Below are 24405 nucleotides of genomic sequence, written 5' to 3'. Positions count from 1 at the left end.
GGTAAGGTTGTGTGAGCGGATGAGAGCTGGCGGTGGGCTTAGGTACATGTTGAAGAGAAGTGGTGAACAGGAGGCTTCTTGCTGCACACGCCTTCTGTGGCTGGGTGGGGTGGGGCGAAGGAGAAAGGGGGGGGAGGAGAAAGATTTTTCAGTGATTGGAAATAAAGGAATTGATCCAATTAAGGCCAGTATTGGGTGGTCGATTGTATCAAAGGTCGCAGAAAGATCCAGGACGATGAGTGTGGCATACCCGTCCGAGTCAGCAGTTCTTTTGAGGTCGTCCGAAATGGAGACCAGGGAAGATTCTGTTCCATAGAGGGGTCGGAACCCCGATTGGGCTGGGGCGAGGCCAAGTTGCTTATATGCTGCACGGTCAACTAGTTTGGCAATGAAGCAGGTATTGTAGATTAGTCTGTAGCTTGATGGGGAGAGTGGGTTGAGAAGAAGTGGTTTTACATGAGAGGTTTTGAAGACATCTGGGAAAGTGCCTGATGCGAGCAAGTTATTTATAATGGAGCTGCCAGCACAGGTGGCGGTAAGGATCTTTTTATTTTTTTAGAAGGTGCAGAGGGCAAGGGTCTCCAGGCGATCCCGAGGGTCGATTGAGTGCTAGTAGGTTGGCAAAATCGGCCTGGGAAAGAGGGGCGAAAGGAGGTCAAGAGGGCACGTGAGGGTTCAGGTTTGTTGAGGGTCCAGATGTCAGTGGCGTGAGCAGAGCTAGTTTTGTGGTTATTGTACAGTGTCTTTCAAGCGCAACGTGATCAAAGTGGTCAGAAAGTTCATCGCAGAGAGCTTGTGATTTTGGGGAGGATGGGTGGGGGGTGGATTAAGGCACATGGGGGAAATTAATTCCCCCAAAAATATTTGTGGAGTTCCCTGCATGGAAAGTTTTGGAATTGGAGATTCTGTTCCCATACTGTTTTTTGTTTTCGGACAAGTATGCCCTGATCAGTCTTGCAAGGACATTTTGTTAAGAGGAGATGGTGTGGTCCTCCAGGATCGCTCTAGGCGATGCTTGAGGGTTTTGACCACTGAGTGAGGGGTCCACCACTTTTGGTGTGGGGTCAATCACCGGAAGGGGTGACAGGATGGTGGGGGACAGGGGGTCATAGCTTTGCAGCGCCATAGTTCAAAGAGCTCGATGGAGAGGTATCCTTCCTTGCAAAAGTGATCTGGAAGTGTTTGAAGTAGGGAATTGCCAGGTCTGAATTGATGAGCTTATTCCAAAGAGGGAGGGAGGGAGGGGTAGTTGAGGGATTGGTTGGTGGAAGTGGTGGGGGGAGTGAGGGGGGGGCTGTATTGAAGTGAAAAAGGGATAGTGTGGTGATCCGTCCTGATAAGTGGGGGAGGCGTCGGATGGGGAGCCTTGGCCAGATGTGCAGAAAAGTGCAGCTAGGGTGTGTCCTGCAATGTGAGGCAGTGGGAGATCAATTGTGACAAGATGAGAGCTCCCAGATTGTCCGCAAGGGAGCAGGTCATGAGGTTGGCGGGGACATCAAACTAGATGTTAAAATCTAACAGCGAGTAGAGGGTGCTGGATCAACGTGGGTGAGAGAGTCAAAGAGAATCCATAAAGTGTCAGTCTTTGCCAGGTGGCCTGTATAGGAGAAGGAAGCTGTGGGTGACTGAAGTTCAGAACTTAGCAAGAAAGGATTCGCATTTGGTGTCGTCAGGAAGACTCTCTGTGGAAATTACCAACAGGTGTTTGTGTAGGATGGCTAGGCCCCGCCACTCTGCTGGGCCTGTTGTGTAGGAGCATGGAGTAGTCGGGAGGGAAGGCTTTGTGTGTGATGGGGTTGAAATCACTGGATAACCAGGTTTCAGTGACGAATAGGAATTGACGCTTTTCAGTCAATGAGGTCAAAAATGTTGGGTTTATTTTTGGCAACCGAAGTGGTGTTGATGAGAATGCAGGATAGGTAGGCTGGGATGTAGGCTGTGGCTTTGGACAGGCGGGGAGCGATATGGGAGGACAGGCCTGTAGGGTATTGAGGGGGAGGGTTGGGGCGAGTGGTGTGCCAGTGGTCTGCCCGAGTTGCCTTTAGGGTGGCGAAATGTCAACTTCGTGGGGGGGGGGGGAGACTGCTCAGAGAGAGGGGAGAGGATTGGGGCGTGGAAAGAGGGCGGAAGATGGTGTTGTATGTCCTGGTTCAGCATGGCCAGGTGGGTAGAGTAACCAAGAATAAACTATGGTACTGCACTTTGGCAACAGTAACCAAGAAACCTCGGAATGCACTTTGGCGCAACAATGGACAACTTATAAATCAACTTTGGCACTAATGTGGTAACGCCTGGATTTAACTGTGGCAGAGTGAGGGACGCCTACAGTGTAGACACCTAGGTTCAACTATTTTTAGTGAGGGGAAAAAGGCCTAGATCCAACCTTGGCAACAGCAATGTAAACACCCAGAATTGACAGACACACTCCGAAATCAACTTTGGAACTGCTGTAAAAACACCTAGATTTAAATATGGCAGTGACAGAGAGAATGGAGAAACGCCTGAATTTGAGACAGCAGGAAATGGAACACCTAAATTGGAGTTATTTGAGCAGTGGGGAGAAAACAACTACATTTCGGACTCAACAATAAATGGAGGAACACCTAAAGTCGAGAGGCTTGAGTAATGGAGAAATGCCTAAGTCCGAGACACTGCAGTGATTGAAAACAAATTCTTATCTGACTAACATGGGTGTGCTATGTTATGTAGGGTAAGAAGAGTGGTAGGGCTTTACTGGAACACAGTAATTGCTGTACTACCCATCCAAACCATGCTTACCTTGTCAGTCGCTGCTGTTTGAAGGAGGCAGGCCTCCAAGGCAAACACAGGCAAACAAACTGGAGCTGCTTCTTCAGGAGCGGTCCTTTACCTTGGGCTCCTTCACTGGGGCTGTACGGGCAGGGGCAGTCTAGAAAGTGCCCGTAAAGGGCCTTACTGGCCAATCAGTAGGCAGATACGTCGTAGAGGGCTTTAACTACCAGTCCACTGATGGAGATGCAGACGTCAAGAGCTTTAAGGTTTTATAGTGCTCCTTTCTCTTAGATCACCCAGTGACATGGCTGTACTTGACAGGTGGCACTGCCTCCTTTGTTTGTAACTTAGTTTTTGCAATCTTTTGCGGTACCAAGGCTGGAAGAGCCAGGGGAACCACTGGGGCTGTGCATTTTAGATTCATCTGCCACACTTCCACTGTTCGTCTCTGCCCCACCACGAGAATCAGTCAGTCATATGAGCTCTACTCAAGGGTGCTTTCATCTTTAGATCTTCCTCTCTCGCAGGGCTGTAGCCTAAAATTAATCCTCTGCTACACAGCAGTAACTGTGGCTATCTGATGGTTTCATGACAGTATTTAGCAGATGAGTAATCCCCACAGTTGCCTGCAGGATTAAGGCAATAAATGAGAGACCCTTAAAAAGGAATTTTCAAAAAAAGGCCTTTCTGCCAAACTTTTTGCAACCTTCAAAAAGAGATTTCCCCAGAATGATGCCGGAAGATGTCCCAAAATGATTTAAAACGATTAAAGTGGGCTGCCATTTGAAGAAAAGACTTCACAATACATCTGGCAGGAAAAGCTGTACAGAATGAGTCAAGCACCAAAAGATATAAAAGAACACGTTTTTGCAGCTAAGAGACGCATAATAAGTATAGGGATTTGCATGCACAAGACATGTGGTTAAAAATTTGAAGATGGCCTGAGGGAAGCCTACAACCTACCCACCTCACTGGTCAGTTGGAAAAGGATTGCAACGAGTTGGGTAGGTTGTAGAATTTAAGACTTAATACTACTACTTTTTGGACAGGAACACATTCAAAGCAGGGAAATAAACAAAAGGTCAAACGCTGGATGATTCTGGTATTCTGGAGACAATAGATACAAAAGTGCTTCAATGCAATCAATAGGTGTTTTACAGCTCAAAGGATCAAAGCTGGCATCCAGGAACCGTCAAAGAGTGATGTGGGAAAAGGGCATTTGTAGGCCCACTATAATGGAGACGTGTTGCTGAGCAAAATTCTGACATCTCAGGGATTTCCACTTCACATCTCACCCTTCTTTTTTGTACTTTGAAAAAGAACGGCGAGATGTAAAGTGGAAATGATATATTCATTTTAAGTCGCGTTCATTATGTGATGACTGTTGAATTTATAATGGGTTCCTGTCAAGCTACAGTGACCTAAACTAGATGGTAGGAGATTCTTGCCAGATCACTGGAATGGACTGCAGTCCTATAAGTAATATCAGAGACAAGTGGCAGCGAGGGGGCCATAATCAAGAGCTACCAAATTACAACCTATGACCAATATGAAGGAAATAGATGCAAAAATGACATCTCCCAGTCCAGGAGACTCCTCACCTGAGGTGCAATTGTATTTTCTGGTTAAAAAACAAAACACTATTATATATTATTTAAAATATCTAAAGAATCAAGATAAATATAAATTTAAAAACAAAACAATGAAAATCGAAATTTCGGGATACATACCCAAGATCTTTAAATATCCGCGGGATTTCTTCTTCAAACTTGGTGAGTGGAGCCTCATATCCTGGTGCCAGGCAGTTGTAAATGAAGGCAAATATCCTCACAAAGTCTTTTGACGAGGGGGCCTGGAGAGACTTCACAGATATATTTTGGGAGAAGCCGTTCTCTAAAAGAAACTGCAGGAGTTCTGGAGGTTACTTTTGAGTTTCTGACGTACACTCCACCAGGACATCGAAAAATGCCCTTATGTTTTTTTTTTATTTATTCCAGTTTTGTTGACGAGTCTCCAAGTAACCTTACAGCCAACGTCTAACTTTTCAAATTAGAGTGCTTTATGATTCAATGAACATATACAAGTGCAAAAAAATAAAATAAAGCAAGATGGTGCACATTATGGGTGATGTGTGTCATTTGAGTGAACGGTTAGCATCCCAGGTAAATTCCCAAACAACCCCATCCCCCCCCCCCCCCCAAAGTACTGATGCTGGGAAAAGGTCACTATGCCAACTAACCCATACCATCACTACACCACACCAATGTGATATCTAGTTCATTGCTTCAAAATAGACTTGCCAACTATGAACATGTCAGCACAGCGTGTCAGTAAAGAGGAACAGAGATTGGTTAGCATAAACTAAGAAAGGCATCACTTTTCATTGCTGTGGCAGATTAGTACTATACATTGCTTCTTCAATTGTAGCTAAACTTTTCCTGCAAACCCTTTGCATACGAAAAGGAGACAATGCATGGCCAGTCACTCAGTGACAGTACACTGGTGTTCAGCAGAAAGGCATTTCTACCACACGGTGTAACCTCCACTGCACTTTTTGCTGGCTTTTATAGGTTTTGGACTTTGTTTTTCTCCCAGCCAGGCTTAATCCAAAGCCTGATTAATGTACTCTGCCTCAAAAGCCATTATGACTCCTAGGGCAGCAGTACCCCAAAGGTGCCCCATAGTGTTCCATGAGACTAATGGTGGCTTTTAAGAGTTTACAACTGCTACACTGGGTGAAATTACTTTTATTTATTGAATATTTATAAGGCGCCAATGGTGTTTGAAAGTGCCACAAGACAAAAGGGTGTGTGGGGGGAGGGGGCATGGGGTTGGACAGGGCAGATGAATAACAGTCCTACTAGGCCTTGTGACATTCGGGTCGTGCAAGTGCAGTAACAAAACATGCAGGGGGGAGTGTGGGGAACTGAAGGTCAGGAGAGGCAGCATACAATGCAGGGGGTGATGGGGTGCGGGGGGAATACCCAGGGGCTCGGCAAGTACTGATGGGATGCCGTTGTAACTGCCAGAGGATGCCGGGTGGGAGGACCAAGTATGAGGACCAGAATCAGGAGGGATGCCCAACCCACCAGACTAGTAAGGGAAGGGTGCCCGGGAGAGCAGTGCTGGTATGGGGTAAGGGGTGCTGGTATAGGCTGGTCAAGGGGGCCTAGTACCCTGCAAGTAAGACTCATAAGGGACCAGGCCCCCAGTCGCAGCAGCAGATGGGGCATTAGCAAGGGAGGGCGAAAGGGATGGAAGTAGAGAAAGGCGGGGTCTTGAGAAGCTTGCAGTACTTAAGGAGATACGGCTCAAGCCTGAGATGGGCAGGGAGGCCATTCCAGAGTGAGGCATCGGCCAAGAAATCGACCCCCCCACTCTCTGCTTGGAGAAACGTCTGATCTGCAGAGAGTTGGAGCTAGAAGACTGAAGGGCTCTAGCAGGGAGGTATTTAGGGAGAGAGCGTTGGATGTAGCAGGGTCCCAGGCCACAGAAAGCCTTGTGGATGATGCAGAGGGTCTTGAATTTGATCCTTGCAGTCAGTGGGGATATTGTAGGGCTGGAGAGATGCAGTCCCTGGGCTTGATGCCAGGGATAAGTCCTGCAGCCCTATTCTGGATGAAGGGGCAAAGAAAGGAAAGAGGCAGATTGAGGAGCTGTTGCAGTAGTCCAGGCTAGAGAGAACCAGTGCTGTGGGGACATTGTGTTTCTGGGGGAAGGTGAGGAAGGGGAGAATGCCTCTGAAGAGGGGAAGTTGAAAGTGGGCCTTCTAGGAAAGGTCTGATGTGAGGGGAGAAGGAAAGAGAGAGGAGTTAAAGATGAAACCAGGGTTTTAAGCCTCACAAGATGGTGAGGGGAGAGGACCCAAGGAGGGCAGTCCGAGTGCGAGTGAAGCTGGGGTGCCAATAAGAAGGATCTCGTTCTTACTTGCATCAAGACAGAGATTGTTAGCCTGTGACCATGCCTGAACAGCAGACAGACAGGAATGAGCAAGGAAGAAGAAGTGGTAGTGGAGAAAAGCTTGAAGGAGAGAGGTGTGTCATCAGCATAACAGTGTAAGTGAGGAGAGAAGGAGGAGATCAAGTGGGCCAACAAGGCAAGGTAGATGTTGAAGAGCCACAGCGATAGGATAGAGCGCTGAGGGACGCCACAGGAAGAGAGTGAAGTGGAGGAGAGGAAAGGGCTCAGTTGCACATGGGAAGGTCGATTAGATTGGAAGGAGGTCAGCCAATCCAGTGCCAGATCAGTGATGCCAAGGGTATCGCAGAGCCGATTTATGAGGGTGGTATGATTGACATGTCAAAGGCAGAGGAAAAATCAAGGAGAATGAGAACGGAGCAGGTCTTCACAGTTGTTTAGGAGAGCAGTATCTGTGCCTCTGGATGCTCTGAAGCCAGACTGGTGGTCATGGAGACAGCCAACAGATTAATTGTGGTGGATCAGTTGGGAGATGACTAGGTTCTCCAAGAATTTGCCCAGGAAAGGTGTAGTGGAGATAATTAGCTGTTTTTTTTTTTTTTTTAGGAAAGGGAGCGCTTGAGGGGTAGTAGAAAGGAGCCAGTGGCAAAGGAGCGATTGCAGATTATCAGCCAAGGCAGGAGCGAGAGAGGAAATGTTGTCCTTGATAGTTCTGGAGGAGCAGGGGAGAATTTGTATGGAGGAGACTTTCAAAGAGCGGACAACTTTAGTGACCTCATGTAGTGCTATGGGCGAGAAGGAGGAGTGTAAGAGGGAGACGGGGGGCAGGGGGGCAAAGGGAGGCCTAATGGCAAATGGGGAAGTAGGGTGGAGAGTGCGGACAGGATAACCTGGGTTTTGGTAATGAAATGGCAGACCAGTGCAGTAGAGAGGGCCTAGGATGGAAGTGGAGACTGCAGTCGGATTGGGGATTTCCTTACAGATTTTGAACAGTTCATCCGTATTGTTGGTGGCCCCAGAGATGCAGGTTTGGATATGGGCCCTCTTCTTGGAGCGGATGGAGAGATGGTATTGCCTTCGGAGCAGGCAACATGCCAGTTTGTCAGTGGATGTGCTTGAAGCCTGCCACTTCCATTCAGCAACTCTGCACTTGTGTTTCAGTGAGGCTAGGTCGTGATACCAGCTGTTGCACTTGGAGGCAGGCTTCATGCAGATCTTCAAGACAGGGGCAAGGATGTCAAGGGTGTTGGATATGGTCAGTTTAAGAGTCAATAGCGGTGGTGGGATGAAAGTGGCAGCAAAAGCAGCGACCGACACTCGCATCATCGGTCGATTGACCGAAAAGGAGGCTGGCAGTGCAGGCAGAGGCTTATCCAGGGAGCCCAGAAGCTCCAGGTGAGAGGAGAGGAGAACATGGTCAGGCCAGGAGAAAAGTGTAGTGAGAGGGTTAGAGATGGGGATCTCTACTGAGATGAGCACATCCAAGGTGTGTACTGCTGAGTGGGTTGGACCGGAGGGAAGAATGGTGAGGTAGTCAGTGAGGTCACGGAAGAGTAAAGTGGCCACTTCAGGAGAGTCGAGATGAATGTTGAAGTCTCCGAGGAGGAGAAGCTTGGAGGCAGAGGTCAGAGAAGCAGTGAGGTCGGCCCATTCAGAAAGGAAGGAGGAAACCAGGCCAGGGGGCCTGTAGATAGTGGCAGGAGGGTAGGAGAGCCCCCAAGCCTGCAGACGAGGCATTCGAAGGAGGAATTGGGTTGAGTGGGTATGATGGTAGCAGGGACCCATTCAGGAAGATCAGGGCACTTTCAACCTTGTCTCACCCCCCCCCCCCCGCTCCCCGAGAACCAAAAAAGATTTGGTCAGTTTATGGTTTTATAGTACTGGAGTAGCAGATTTTGGCAAACATCCCCCTTTCAATGTCAGCTCGGTAGTACCAGGACTCTGGAGGGTGGCAGAGGCAACCTCAAAGACGGGCACTGTATTATACTTTTTTAGAGGCCTTGTGGTCCTCACAGTGACTTACCTTTTCTGATCAAAGCAGGGGCAGGAGCACTCCTCTGCAGTAACTTAACCCTTATTTGGAGTAAAAAGGTTGTCCGGTAGGAAGCTTTGCAACTTGGTGCTTTCCCACCGAGAGGTAATTACAGATGTGCGAGGCCGGGGAAACTCCTGAACAAGCGGTGGAAGATCACTCTGGTTCCGAGGTAGCAGCTAACACAAGTGCTGCAAGGGGATGCTGAATCAGAGCGATGGCTTGTGCAATTTGACCCTTCTTGAGCATGGAGACAAAAGCAAGTTCTCAGCGATCTCGGTCTGATTCCAAGACAAAACTGAAAGGAATTTATAGGATGGACGTTCCAGGGACAGCTTACACAGGATCTGCGAGGGTCAGCCACCTAAAAATGCTCATTGCATCATTCACTGCTTGAAACTCATCAACAGCATGCGCAGAGGAGGCAGAAATGTGGTGAAAAATGTGAGCAATCTATATCCAAACATACGCCTCTCAGGGATGGGAGACATTAAAAAAGTTAATGCAGACGCCCCAAAGAAGAGAAGCTCTCACTGAACCGAATAGGTGAAAACAAAATACAGATGGCAGTTGGCAGTGCATGCAGGGGCTGCTTGTGCATTCCGAGGTTCATTTTAAAACTGTTAAATGGGACAGCATCCTCTTTTGAAAAAGCTTTTTCCTGCCTAGCCAGTTGGGCAGGAGGGGGGAACACTGTAGTAAGTGCGGATTCATTCCTGTGTGCAAGAGACACCCTCAGAATGCACGTGTGTGCTTGGAGAGATGGTCTCCAAATGGCTGACCACTCATCTGTTTGAATGATTCTTTGTATGTGATTGGGTGCTGTGTTCACCCACTGACAACACTTGGCCAATGAACAGAGTGATTGAAGAGTGGAAGAGAGTTTCCGGACTTCAAACTCACTAAGTGGCTTTTTTCTACATCCTTTGGGGAGAAGAAGATAAAAACTCCCACAACCCGCGGAGCGGCCGCGGAGTCAGGTCGCAGAGTCTTAGGGTCTTTGGGCTCTTGGGGCGACCCTGCGACTCCACCTGACACCCTCAGTTTCTTTTTTTTTTTTTTTAACTTGACTTGTGGCAGAAGTGCGCCTGCACGAATGCCCGTGCTTGGACGACTCTCTGGAATAAAGTCACAACCTTTCTTCTTTTCGGAAACCGTATGAGTCAGAAGAAAAACAGTGACAAATCGAAACAGCCTCCCCTTATGCCCACTGCATCTAGACCCAGGACCCGTTGAGAGGAAAAACTGAACCGAATATCTATTCTGATATGACACCTAACAAGAAACAACCTTCCATTGCACAAGCCTTTGCAACATTATCCAAAGAAAAAAGCACGACTCAACACTTGCTTCGTACCAAGAACAATGTGGACATTGCGACGCGGGAAAAGAAGGTAAGCAGCCTTAATGCAACAATTGCGGTCTTTGACCCTCGCCCTAACAGTAAGTGCAAGGATCTGAAAAATACAAGTAATACACCATCCCCAACCAGTTCCTGTCTGCAACTGACATCTAATACCAATTCCCCATCGCATAATACATGTGCTAACCCGGAGTCCCCCCCCCCTCCTAGCCCCCTCCTACCTGGCGGCAGCTCGGTGCCCCCCTGCACGGGGGTGTTGCTCGGCGGTCCCGCCGCTGCCCTGGCTTTAATGGCGGGGGGCGGGGCCGGGTGTCCGTTAATGTCTGCTGTGGTCCCCGATGGAGTTGGGGGGTGGGTGGATACCCCCCCGGCTGCTGGGCCCCCCGTGGCTGCAGGGACCCCTGATAGGGGAGGGACTGGTGGCTGTGGGGGCGCTGTGGGGATGCCCTTTCTGAGCGTTGAAGATCGGACAACAGACCCGGACTATCCACAGAGCTCGAAAGCTCTGTCAACACTGCCCTCTGGTGCCGCTGATGAGGAATGGCATCCTCCTTCTCCGGTGCTAAAGCAAGGAAAAGACCCGCAGTCACTTTGCCACGACGTGGAAGTGGCATGTAAAGCAGCGATTACTCCGGAACTCTCTACTGGAACTGGAAAACAAGATCAAAGTGTGAAACATAACACAAATGTCCGCAAACGAAATTTCAAGCCAAAGGAAAGCAAAGGCTATACGTGCAAGAGCATTATGGGTGCAAGTTCAAGAAAAAAAAAAAATGGGAAAAATTTCTCATACACATGAAATTGAGCAACAAAAACCCTTTAGAGCAGCTCGCCTGTCACTGGACATGATGGAACTAAACTCATTAATGACTTCACACGAATTATCAGTTGAGCAAGATCAAAACCACAAAGATTTAAATACAAAAAAATGATGTCATACATCAACACCGGTGCCAAAACCGAAAGATGCTAACTCTGTCTTTGCTTGGAAAGCAAATCCATTGGAATATTTTGATAAAACGCACAAGGTAACAGAGGATAGACAGAGGCCAGTAAAGATAGAATACCGGCCCCCATCAGACCCCGGCATATCTGACCACAGAATGCCAGAAGAACTGAAAGTGTACCCGAATATGGCCCTGTCTACCAACAACAATGATGGAATTACAAAATGTATTGATTACAACAACATCACAGTCATTGATCCCCGTTCTTAAAACTACATGAGACAAATGTTGACGCCATTAAAGAACAAGCCACTCTGATCGCGCTGATGCACACTAAATAGATTCATATTGAGAGCTTCATATGCCAAATACAACAACGTTTGGATACTGAGGCTGAAATGTGGCAAAACAGACTAGCAGAAATTGCTAGTGCAGATCGAATGGAACGTATACAAGGGAATTCAGCTGTTATGGCACTTATGAATGAGATGGCAAAGATAACGGCAAAACTCACAGAATTGTCTTTACCACAGAAAATACTAGACCAGAATGTACAGAGACAACAAGAAGTACACTCCGAGAATATAACCTCGATGGCAACGACTCCCAGAGAGACAAACCATGCAAAAACAGCGACGTTACCTCCGCAAAGATCGGATTCCTTACCCTTTGACCCATTTCTAAAGCCTGATGACAGAAAAAAATATAAAAATAAAGGTCATCAATGAAGGAAAAAATAAGAAACGACAAACAGGATCCCGTGCGTTTTTAAGAAATCTGACTACACCCCAGCAACAGGAAGGGTTACTGAAAACCCAAATCCATACACAGAAACCAGATAACCAAACAAGTTAATAACCAAAGAAAAAGACAGATCCCTCCATCGACACAAATGGAATCACAACAAGTGGAGGCAAAAAATGAAGCTGAACTGTTAGATCTGTCCACCTACCCAGATGGCAACCCTCTGGATATTTCCGCTATAGACCAAGATCAGAACATCAAGGACATGATTCTTTTAGATCAATATCCAAACCTTGATCCGACTATCAACCACCGAATAGAGCTCTCCTGTATTGATATATGGAATGAAGAACTAGAAAGCAATTATAGCATGGAAAAACCAAAACCAAAGGAAAAAAAAAAAAACTAGAACCGATGACCATAAAGCCTTAAGAGAACACACAAATGATTTGTTGATATACAGTCCGCGTCAGCCGACTGATGATGAGAGGAGTTTTGCTTACCCATTGCTGAAAACACCTACATTTGTCGATCCCTTAAAACGTCAAGAGAAATACGTAATTTCAATGACACATTTACAACCAAAAGCAAAGGAAAAAAAAAAAAAACTAGAACCGATGACCATAAAGCCTTAAGAGAACACACAAATGATTTGTTGATATACAGTCCGCGTCAGCCGACTGATGATGAGAGGAGTTTTGCTTACCCATTGCTGAAAACACCTACATTTGTCGATCCCTTAAAACGTCAAGAGAAATACGTAATTTCAATGACACATTTACAACCAGCAAAGCCGGCGGTCATACTAAACCGTACTAACAGTTTAAGTGTTATCCAGGCTATCCCAGAACTGAAGCACATTACCACAAAGGACAAATCTGGTCAAATTTCTAGATGATGAGAATCTTGATACAGTTGAAATACAGCTTACGAACCAGAGAACTATGCAAGAAATCCTACAAGCTGACATCCAGTTACAATATATTGGCTTTAAATGTATTAAGAAGAATACAGACAACGGGTCAACTCACGATACAATGATGAAAAATAAAGATGACCAATTGCCATTCAGACGCGAATACGAGAAATCAGATCTGTGCCTCGCCTCTACAAGAAATAATGACTCGGCTTCAACAATTATGTCCTATAGCATGGAAGAAGAAATTCAAGCTAATCAAGGACTGTCTACATCTAGATATATCAGAAGAGAATACACACTTCTTTCACAAGAAAATGAAAGTATTCTATCCGTGTCATCATAACAACGAGTGGAAAAACAGAATGTACCTATCCTATTAACATCATGGAATACAAGCGGTCATGGACACCTATTCCACTAAACTCATCCTAAGCTACAACAATCTCACATAATCGGTCTTCAAGAGACATGGTGGTCCCATCCCCCTACGTGTGAAGGATATAACATCTTTACTAATCCAGCCATCACACAACAAAAAGGAAGACCAGCATCAGGACAGATTATGATGATAAAAATTAACTCCCTTTGGACCCCGGTGGAAGCAACAAACTTGAACCCATGGACCCAATATGTTGTGGTAAAATAAACCCTTCTGTAATCAGTCACCTTGGATCATTATATTTAACATATATTGGAATCCTCTAGTGCTAGATGAAACCTCATATCTAGACACATTCTTGACAGCCCTCGATGAACTTGTCATTAAGTTTCCAGTAAGCGACATAATAATATGTGGAGATTTAAACATACACATCTTTGATAAAGCCGGAAATCAAAAAGAAGACCGCTCTCTCCCAGAAAGCCAAATCTTGGATGAAAGAAATGAAAACAAGGAATCTTACTCTGACTGGAAGCTATCAGAATGCTAACTTCCAATTAATTCCAACTTGGTCACAAGGGACATCGGAAGCAGCTTTGGACTATATATATATTTCGGAGAAGATTGCGAATGCAATGACGATAACAGAAATCACAGAATAATAACAGCGACCATCGTATGTTATCAATCACATGGCAAATGCAGAATCTAGACAAAGAGCAAACTACACTGCCTGCCATGGAACTGAATGCTAAAGCTACAAGACTGCGACTGAAGACTGTTGATGTTCTGGGTATAAATCAGAAATTTCAGGAAACAGGGAATAAAAAGATCGACAAAATAAATTACGAATGGCTATTCGAACCACACTATCAACCGCATAAAGATTGGAAAAAACAACAATTGCCTCATATTCATACCTATGATCCGTTGATTGCAACGAAAAAAAGGGAGCTACAAAAATTATGTAGACAATTAAATAAGCTAAGAACTAAAGAATCGCACCTTGCAACCAACACTGCCAAACAAAAATACCGGAATTGGTTAAAATCTCATAAAAGTTCCATGTTGTAGCAAGATTCGGAGCAAATGCTAGCTTGCCTTAACAATCGGAACACTCGAGATCGATGGAGTTTGTTAAACCCTACGCAAAGTGTTCAACATCGAAGGATACAAAATGTGACTGAAGACCGCTGGCTAGAACATTTTGCCGGTCTATACAAGAAGAAAGATGATCCCGAACTCCCATTCCAACAGAAAATGAATAAATGGGAAATTACCATTACCAGACAACAAATTTTACACATAATTACAAAATTGAACAATTCAAGAGCCCCAGGTCCGGATGGCCTCACGAAGGCTCTAATTAAAGCTTCTCCAGCGATATGGGCGGACATGTTATTACAAATCGTTACATTGATTAATCAATTGAACCAAATACCTTCAACGTGGAAACTAGCGGTCCTGATCCCAATCTTTAAACAAGGAGACAAAGAGCCCAACAAACTATAGGCCCATTGCATTATTAGATCCTTTGGGCAAAATTTTTGCAACCATACTATTGAGGTCACTAACGGCATAGGCCACAGATAATAAACGGATTGCGACCAGCCAAACTGGCTTTGTTTGCGGAGTCGGGACGAACATCAACCTATTTCTGCTGAATCTTGTAAAACATGAAGCAAAGTGCTCAAAGCAACAGGTCTGGATAGCTTTAGTGGATTTACACCTTGCTTTTGATTGTGTGAACCGACAATTGCTATGGAACAAATTTGAAAAATGCCCCCCTTATATACTGCAACCAATAAAGCTACTCTACTCTTCAACAGAAATACGAGTAAGGCTAACCAAAGATGGGCAAATGAGCGCTTATATCGAGACCTGGAATAGACTGAAACAGGGGTGCCCACTTGCAGCCACTCTTTTCAATCTCTTGACATCAGATCTTCCATATGAAATGAAGTCAGACAGAATATACCCTCCGAAAATAAACTCAGTAAAAATACTGATAATGATGTATGCTGATGACATTGTTCTAATTGATAAAACACCGAAAGGCTTACAAGAGAGTCTTCGAATGTTGACAGACTACATGGAAAGAAATGAGTTGAAAATAAATATAGCAAAAACAAAAGTCATGGCGATTATGAAACCGAAACAAAATGAAAAAACACAGGTGACACTCATTAACAACTCCATTATCAACATTGTATCATTGTACAAGTATTTGGGTATTGTGATCAGTCAAACAATGATCGAAAAAGAATGGGAGATACATCTAAAAAAAAAGTCATGGTTTTGGCGAGGCAAGGATATGTACTCCATGAAAAATATGGCAAATTTTCTTATCGACCAATCATTACATTTTATAGGAGTAAGGTCATTCCTATCCTTACATACGGAAGCAAAAAATTAATTTGTCAGAAAAGATATGGCCAATTCTGGAAGCTACCTTTTGGCGGAAAATAATGAGGTTGCCGAGATCCTTCCCTACAAGTAGTATCCAAGCCGAAATTGCAGTTCAATCGCTTGCATCTGTGGTACGCTGGAAAAAATTCGACCTTTTCCTAAAAATAACATGGGAACAAACAGTACCAGCGCTAGAAATCTTCCTACCGAATACTGATCCTATAAATGCTAGGGCCTTGTTAAAATGGAAACAACAAATACTAATATCTTTAAGAAACTAAGATATAACAGAAGAAATGCTACAAATGAGGCCCCAACATGCCAAGAAACGATTAATGTATCAAGATTGGATAAATACGAATGAATTCATAAGCCGATACAAAGATAATATGGCAAGTAAAACATAAATCAGAGCCATCAACGAATTGCCACCATACCTGTTTATATTTCCTGATAAAGAAATAAGAACGTTTTTTATGAAATTTCGGTTGAACATATTACCCACTAGGGAAAGACTAGTAAGAATTAAACAGCAAGATAACAATGAAATCTTTTGTCGGATATGCAAAAATCAAGACGAAACTGAACGTTTTTATCATCTGACGATGTTATGTCCTGCCCTTGCTAAAGAAAGAAGTGTATGTCGATCTTACTTTGAGTCTACACAAAAGACAATGAGCTCTGACCAAAGATGGGCTTGGATACTGTCAGGGATTGAGAAACGAATGATATACATAATTTTTCATTTTTGGAAGATTATGGAAAGAATCGAAAACGGGAACCGATTGAAATGAATTACTAAAATGCAATAAATCTGATAAGACAAAATGAAAAGTTTACTGTAAACTCAAACATTTTTTTTTGTAATAAAAATAAATAAGTGGCTGTTCCAAAACACAAGCTTCTTCTTTATGGATACTTTTATTGGCTTTTCCATAAGTGGGGGGCAGGGGGTAGGCGCACTTGTCGGACCACCCATTACAGGTCACGCAACTGATACCGCTTCTGATCTGCTTTCCATCAACAACTGTCCACTGTTTTACTTTGTCAGTGAAGCTTGTTTCTTTCATCAGTGTCCCACTCTTCTAAAACTTTAGTGGCTTGTTGGCCACCATGCACTTTGTTACACGTTCTGTATTCTTCTGGCTCTTCCCAATACAGGTTTCCTCTTAATCTGCATTTCCTTGAACTCTTAGCTTTGGCCAATACTTGGTTTCTCATCTCATACCCTTCTTGGTATTCTCTTGGCTTTGCCATCAATTGTCTCTCAAACAATGCATTCTGTGGTATCTGCCGCTTGCACCACCTTGTTTTCAATCCATTCACAAGTACTCATAACTTGCTTTTGCTCTGTGCGGTATTCAAAAGTATCTATAATGTCTTTCAATTAGTTTGTTATTCTGAAGCACTTGTTTCAGCATTCAAAAGTGCTTCTAACAACTTCCAATTTGCTCGATATTCAAAAGAGTCTGTTTCCTGTTCCCAGAGCACCCCGGTATGAGCGTTTCCCTGTTTTCACTCAGCGGTTTCACACAGCAGCTCCCTTTGACTCCTTTCCACTCCTCGCTCTGCTTTCCGGCTTCCAATCTCTGCTCTTCCCTCTTGGAGGCCATACAGAGCACTGCTCGCTCTCCTGGAGTCTCACAGCGAGTGGAGTGCTTGGGCACCCCACAACTCCTGCTGCGTGCATCCGAGAAGGAGGGCTTGCACGACTTCCAAACCCTCTGGCGGCCGGCCTCGGCCTCTGTCTCTCCTGCCCGACATTGCTCCTGGTTCGAATGTCTCCCACTCCTCTTGCTCCAGTTTGCTTCTCTCCAATCCACTTCAGCCTGCCTCCTCTTCCAGCTGTGCAGCAAGCATTTTTATACTCAGTGAATTGTTAAATGACCACAGGGGTAGGTCATTAATTGCCTGGCCATAGTGCATCCCATTCCATTAGGTGGACGTGCCTGGTTGTTCCACCTGCAGACTTCCATAACCCTCTTCTTCGTCTCAGTACCAGAGTGGTGTTTGGGGAGGTTTGAATTAAAGGAAGTGTGCATAACTCGGTCGTCTCCTCCTCGTCTTGGTACTTAAATGATGTGTCTGCACTACCAATATAAGACTGATATCTGTTTAAATCACCAAAATGAGGATAGTCCTCATAGTTGGTCTGTTCCTTGTCCCAGTGTTGTGGTGATGTATTTGGGGGGCATTTTGAAGGGATGAAAAGGGAAAGGGCTGACAATAGCCTACAAAGGCTTGAGGGACAGAGGGCGCATTCTGAAAAGGGAATGGGGGATACCATGCCTCACCTAAGGATGTCCTCTCCCCACACCCCAAGTTCCCTCCACCTATGTGATCCTCCCTCGCAAATCCACCCCCAGGGTCGGGATCCAAAAACAATGGCCTTTCCCTGGCCACCTGACGAGGATGATCCAGGGGGAAAAGAAGTGAGGACGCCCTCAGGTTTCTCAACACGTAAAACAACGGTTTGGTTGATATGAAACTCAGTCAATACTTTGAGCAGAAAAATAGGGATGAGATTGTATGATCACTTTATCCTGATGCAAAGATGTGAGAGATTCCTCAGCCTGTAATTCGCTTCTTGCTGAAGCGTTGGTGACCAGAAAAGCCACTTTCCACGAAAATCATTTGATGTCAATGGTGGCCGTGGGGGGAATGGCTAAGGCACCATGGGATATGACGTGTCTCATGGCGTTTACTGCAGATCCTTAAACATACTGGTGCACACCAGCTCTGAAACTGTTGAAAACGGCACACACATAAACGTCACCTCTGCTGGGAGACTATGTGAGGAGGAGGATGGCATCACTTTGGTGAAGATCCGAGGTGGACTACAAAAGTTGTGGGGATGAGAGCCGCAAGGGACTCCTGTGAAAAATACCTAAAATGGCATCCTGCATTAGAACAAAGGTCGGTTATATGACCAGCAGGAAAAACGAAGCCGGACCGCAACCCGACCGGCATGAGAAGCACAACTGCAGACTACAATCGATGCATAAGTGAAGACGGCCGTGCGAGCTTCCATGGCCCCCCGACGCCTGTTCAGGCCAGAACCAGAAAGAACAAGGTGTGGAGATAGGGGCCCAAACAACAAAGCACATAGGGCGTGGAAGTGGACTGCGCTTCCGAGACACGGAGGGACTGAATGGGAAACCGGGGTCATCCGAGACGAGAGCCCGGACCGGAGGCTGCGGCATGACAAGTAAAGAACAGATACGGACGCTAGACCGTGGCACAGCGCATCCGGGAGGAGCGGAACGAATAAAGAGGTAACACTGGCTGGGCTGCAAAGCTGTGCCATCTGGGACTGAAACCAGCAGGGGGGGCCAACACAGAGCTGCGAGAAGCCGCGAAGACCTCGGGACCAGACCTGCAGCTAATGTGTTCCTCAAAGCAGTGAAACATCCTCCAAGCCATTAAGGCAAACGGAGCAGAGCGGAGCCGCTCCGGGCACAGACGGAAGGATACTATGTTAAAATCAATTGACAAACATCATTAACTCCAGTGTGGTTAAGGATATGTTGTGGCGGCTGGGTACATGGCTACTGAAAAGGCAAAACAAACACTGAGGACACACTAATGCATGAAGTGTATGAAGCTGGTGCCCAGCCCACTTCATAGAATACAGCGCCGAAGAAAAGCACAACGTGCGGCGGAGGGCACCATGAATATAATAACGTGGACTAACGACTAGTGAGAGATGAAGCGCCACAGCCAGCCTCTGGTAACGGGCACATGAGCTGACTGGCCAGAGTGTTAGTTCTCCTTGTGTACGCCCTCAAACACAAGTAACAGTGCCGCCTAAACTGCCCCACCTGCAGCCCTGTGGAGGCAGCGGATAATAGCACCACTGCGAGGGCTGCATGCAGAGAGCACTGGAAGACTGCGGTGCCCATAGGAAGAAATTGCATGTACACAGAAAAGTTCTGGCCGACTTGGGTGGGGGGGTCCCCCAGCACCATACTTGGTACACGTCAACACTGAGCGCCGAATACCTGAACGGCAAGTGGAGGGAACACTACTGCCATTGACCAAGATCAAAACGACGGCTCTCATTGAGGTTCTGTAGGAAACCGACACAGCACAGCAGACAGCCGCACACTGGCATGTTATGGCCCTATACTGAAACATCACCAGTCCACGGACAAATGAAGGGGTAAAATCACAGCCCTGGCAAGACCAGCAGTGAAGACTATAGCATAATAGCACATCTGAACTGTGTAACAGTTAGAACTGTATAGCCCCCGTCTTGAGCCCGGCGGCCCCCGCCATTTTGGGTGCATATGAGGCACCTCAACATAGATGAACAGACAAACGCACCAGTCGGCTTAACAGGAAGCCATAGCGACCGCGGGCTGTGGGGTCACACAGAAGCGAATGGAACTTACCAGCTAAGCCACAGGCATGGAGGATCATAGCAGAGCTACACACGGAAGAGGGGACGGCGTCTAAAATAGGCAAGGCCAAAGTGAAACAACCTACCATGGATATTTTCACTAAAACCATCCCACAAACCAGAAGCGGCCACACATGCAGGGGGAGATGCGCGAGAAGCAACGAATCCAGTGCGCAGTGATCAACAGATACTGGAAGCCATTGCAGGACTGACATCCTCATGGGAGTGTAAAATCGATGCAGCTATGGCCGAATTAAAATCTTCGCTGGAATTCAAGATATATGCAGACAGTGTGGACGATAACCTCCTAAGGCAAGATGTGAGAGCGCTGGCGGAGAGTACAAGCGGACTCGAAAGCAAGGCGAAAGCCAACAAAGACATCAGCATGGCCAACACCAAGGAGGTCACTATATTGCAACAACACGTGCGCAATCTGGAAAGCCGAGCCGAGGAGGCGGAAGGACGAGCAGGCCAAAATAGCATATGCGTGGTGGGGCTTCCGGAAGGAGAAGAAGGCACAGACCCGACAAACTATATAGAAAATATGCTGATACAAGAGATAGGCGCAGGAGCGCTCACCCAGGGGTTCACGGTGGAGAGTGCGCATAGAGCCCTAGCTACAAGGCCCCCACAGGGTGCCCCTGCCCGACCGATCATCGCCAAGATTTGAAACTATAAAGATAGGGAAAAGATCTTGGAACACTTCCACAAAGGAGGGACGATAAGCATAGCGCCTGCAACGGTCACAGCAGAGCCGGACTATACCTTTCTGGTACAGAAACGGCTACACTACGTGGCAGTCAAGAGACGGCTGCGTGAATCCGGCTTCAAATACATGCTGTTGTATCCAGCAAAGTTGAAGGTTATATACAAGAACAAGGCGTTTTTCTTCGAGACACCCGAGGATGTGGGGGGCTGGCTGGCCACGCTATGCTGCCCGGCAGGAGCAGAAGGCCAGTCGCAGAGCAGACAGGTAAGTGAACCTGCATTCCTCCTGTAATGTACTGTAGAATAATACATGTAGGATATATTTACCCACTCAGCAGTACTTCCCCACATCACCAAGCTGCACTTCAGCAGAACCAGCAAAATGGTTGTGCTGGCTCCTGCGAGCACCATTGCATCCAAACTGCTTTTTGCAGTGACAAAAGGAGGGCTGCACTGTTTTGCCAAGCACCATTGGGCAAGATGGAACAGGAAGCACCCAGAGAAAAGCTACTATGGTGTGTTCTTGTTTGTCTTAAAGAAATGGAGTGAAAAGCAGCACTGTTTTGCTGCAAGCCCCAGTTCCCATTGAAAAAGTGAATATTACACCTTTAAAATGTTGCTGCTTTGATGCTATTTTTCCCTGTTCTTTCATCACACTACCTTTAATCAAAAAGACTGTCATGCCCAGCCATATTAACATTGTGCTCCATCAGAAAAGAGCATTATTCCTGAATGGCAGGTTGTGCCAGCCAAATCTGAGAAAATCAACAAAAGCTTTACTTCAGCTGCACAGAAAAACGCTTAAACTTTTGCTACAAAATGTCAAAAATCACTGCTTGAAAAGAAATTCTAGCTTTCTGTGCACATGTCAATTTCAGGAGACCTTTGCCCTGCACAGGCTGTTGTGTAAAAGGAACCAACTATGTATACAAAACAATGTGGAAATCTAGATAGAAAAACCAAATTTGAAAAGAAAATGCTAGCTTTCCCCACAAGTGTCAAAATGGGCTTTTGCAAACCAAAGAAGAAAATACCAGTTGTAAAAGTGTATGTTGGATAAGTCCCTGCCCTTATCTAGCAATGTGAAGGGGGTTTTGCTGTGAAAGATATATGAGGGATGTTTTGGCAAAATTGGATTTTGGCAAAAAGGACTTGGGATGGCTTTTTACCTCATAAAATGCAACCTCATAAACTGGGACTCCTCATCGAAATTAGGCAGTCCTACCCGCTTCTTGGGGCTAGGCCTAGCTCAGATCTGCCCACCAATAATTCTGTGATGTCACCAGGCTCTATATAAGGGGTGGTTGACAGAACTCTAAAAAAGACTGTCTCCTGAATTTCCTGTGCTGCGTTCCTGATCTTCCATTCATCCTGCCAGACTGCAGAGCCCACTGCAAAGCCAAAGCATAGCCGATTCCAGATTTCACTGCCAGGCCATAGCATAGCTGACTACTCCAGAAAAGGCCTGTATTCCGAAAATCCCACTAAAATCCCATTCAAAAGGGGGGAAAGCTGTGGTACCCTTTTTGGGGAGCATCCTGAAACCAGACCGGCTTCTTGCCACTACCTGCATGCCCGCTAACCTTTATTATCCGGTGACCAGACCTTGCCCAGCTGTCTTGCCAGGAGAGTCCGCTATCCGGTGACCAGAATCTTTCGTGACCAGAACCCGTTGACTGTCCAAAATCCCAGACTCAAAAGTGGACTGAGTATGATGCCCATCCCAGAGAAAAACAACAGTCTCCCCATCTTGACCCTTTTGTCTTTATTCCACTTTCCAAGCAATCCTATTCATACCCTGGTAACATGTTAAAACTGTTTGAAGTCTCTGTGCATCTGGTCATCTATCTCCAAGCATTGGTGTCACTTTCCTATTCCTTTTTATCCTACATAGATCATAAGCCCTCAGTCATATTTAGAGTAATTTCCGCATAAAGTTGAACGCTGGGTTGAAAGGGTTGAAGTCGCGAATCAACCTTGGATCTTACTGTGTCCCTCTTTATCAATATAGTCTTGATAATCTAGTTTAAGTCAAACCTGTACTTTAATCCGCAGATTTTCTTTACTCTTTCACGGCTTCATTTTACCCAAATCAAACCTTTTTCTATCTTGCATATCTCATTTTATAACTAGAGACATTCTGTCACTTCCATATTGTCCCTGTGATATACATATGTCTTCCAACCCAAAAACCGCATTAGAAATCAGAGTATTTCACCTGTTTTTCATAGAATTTGTTTATGTCATTTTAAACTGGAATTGAGAAAATGCAATTTTCCAACGTGTGAATGCGGCTGCAGCATGTTCTAACTTTCCACTTGCTTTAGAATTATATGCCTTTTGTTGATCCATTGCCTTGTGATTGCTAGTGTTTATGCCTTACTGCCTTTGTGAGAAATCATATGTGCCTCATACATTTAACCACACATTAATTATTTGTCAATTTCCGAGTGTCGTTTTATGCCATTGCAAAGGGTTTAAAATCCTCTGCCTCTTATCCCAGACTACCTGCTGCTTCTTTCCACCCACTCAGAATTTGATTATTTGTGGGTTGAAGGAAAATTGCAGGGGGAAACCTTAACTGGGTGCCATCTATCCTAATTCAAAAAGTGTTCCTACTCACTTGTGCTTTGGATATTTTCTACTAGAAGGTTAACCAAGTTCATTGTTTCAATTTCCATTGTAATTATCACACCATTGGTGATTGCTGCCCAATATCAAAATGTGTGATTTTTGTGAATTCTAAAAATAAATAAATCTGTATTTTCATCAACCAGCCTGGTTCATAGTCCATCGTGACCCGGGGTATTTGTAAAAGGGGGTGTGAGACGGGTCGGGTATCGGCTCAATTTGAATTCATTGAAATTAAAGAAAAAGCATTCCTATTGAGCGCCACATCACAAGATAAGACCAAGTGTCCTGGTCCAATGTGTGACGCCCGATTGGCATCCTTAACATACAGTTGCAGCTAGGTAGCAGTAGTAACATTGACATAGACTTGGAGTAGGAATGCAATCCAGGGAGAATTACAATACATGTAAAATGCCGGGGTAAAGATTGCAGCCATCAAACTATTGTGCAGAATATTGATTGCTAAGGGCAGGAGGCGAAGGTGCTGCCTTATTCTGCATGGCATTAGGACACACGCTATCATCCCCGATAGTTAGTTTAGTTAGGATACTGGTAGTGCAGTATACTCCTGCAGCGTGTCGAGTACCAGTAGCGGGAAAGAGGCGAGATGCGGGGTAGCTTGAGATCCAGGGATGGAGCTGGGCAACAGTTGGGGTTGGCTGGGGAAATGGGAAGGAGGGGAGTTGGGGTAATTGGGGGGAGGAGGGCCTACATATATGTGCAAAAGAAGTGAAAGAGGAGGGAAGAGTAAGAAGGGGTTCGAAGCGGTCTATGAAAATGGGTGAGAATTGGAACATGGAATGTCAGAGGGCTAAATAGCTATATTAAGAGAAACCGAATTATGGCATATCGCAAGTGCCAGAAAGTTGATATAGCGCTCCTACAAAAGACTCAGCTTGCCAGGGATAAATTAGATACGCTGACAAGGAAATGAGGGATATTACGTTGGCACGGCCTACTCAACATATGCAAGAGGGGTATTGATCTGGGTGGTACCAGGGGTTCCGTTTCAGGTCCTCCAAACTGTAGTGGATAATGATGGCAGGATGTCTATTGTCAGAGGCATGGTAGAGAACAAAGAGATAAGAGTCATAAACACGTATTCCCCGAATCAGAACACCACGGCTTACTTTAAGGCACTATACCCCAAGATCAGCCCGCATAGGGACTGTGGGTTCATATGGGGGGGCGGTAGGGAGATT

At 45.7% G+C, this 24405-nt stretch overlaps 1 protein-coding gene across 4 annotated transcripts in view; it reads right to left on the bottom strand.

Moving 5' to 3' along the window:
• The window catches only part of NDC80 (NDC80 kinetochore complex component), a 735052-nt gene that overhangs the window by 521674 nt on the left and 188973 nt on the right, over positions 1–24405 (bottom strand). For all 4 annotated transcript variants that reach the window (XM_069635820.1, XM_069635823.1, XM_069635822.1 and 1 more), the window contains one exon: positions 4482–4654. In XM_069635820.1, the coding sequence (XP_069491921.1) occupies positions 4482–4654 (173 nt within the window). The remainder of the gene's footprint in view (positions 1–4481; positions 4655–24405) is intronic.

Source organism: Ambystoma mexicanum, chromosome 7p (assembly GCF_040938575.1).
Source record: "Ambystoma mexicanum isolate Mex_15411 chromosome 7p, UKY_AmexF1_1, whole genome shotgun sequence".
Classification (NCBI taxonomy): Eukaryota; Metazoa; Chordata; class Amphibia; order Caudata; family Ambystomatidae; genus Ambystoma; species Ambystoma mexicanum.
The sequence above is the reverse complement of the archived record's forward strand: the minus strand, read 5'-3'. Positions and strand labels throughout refer to the sequence as shown.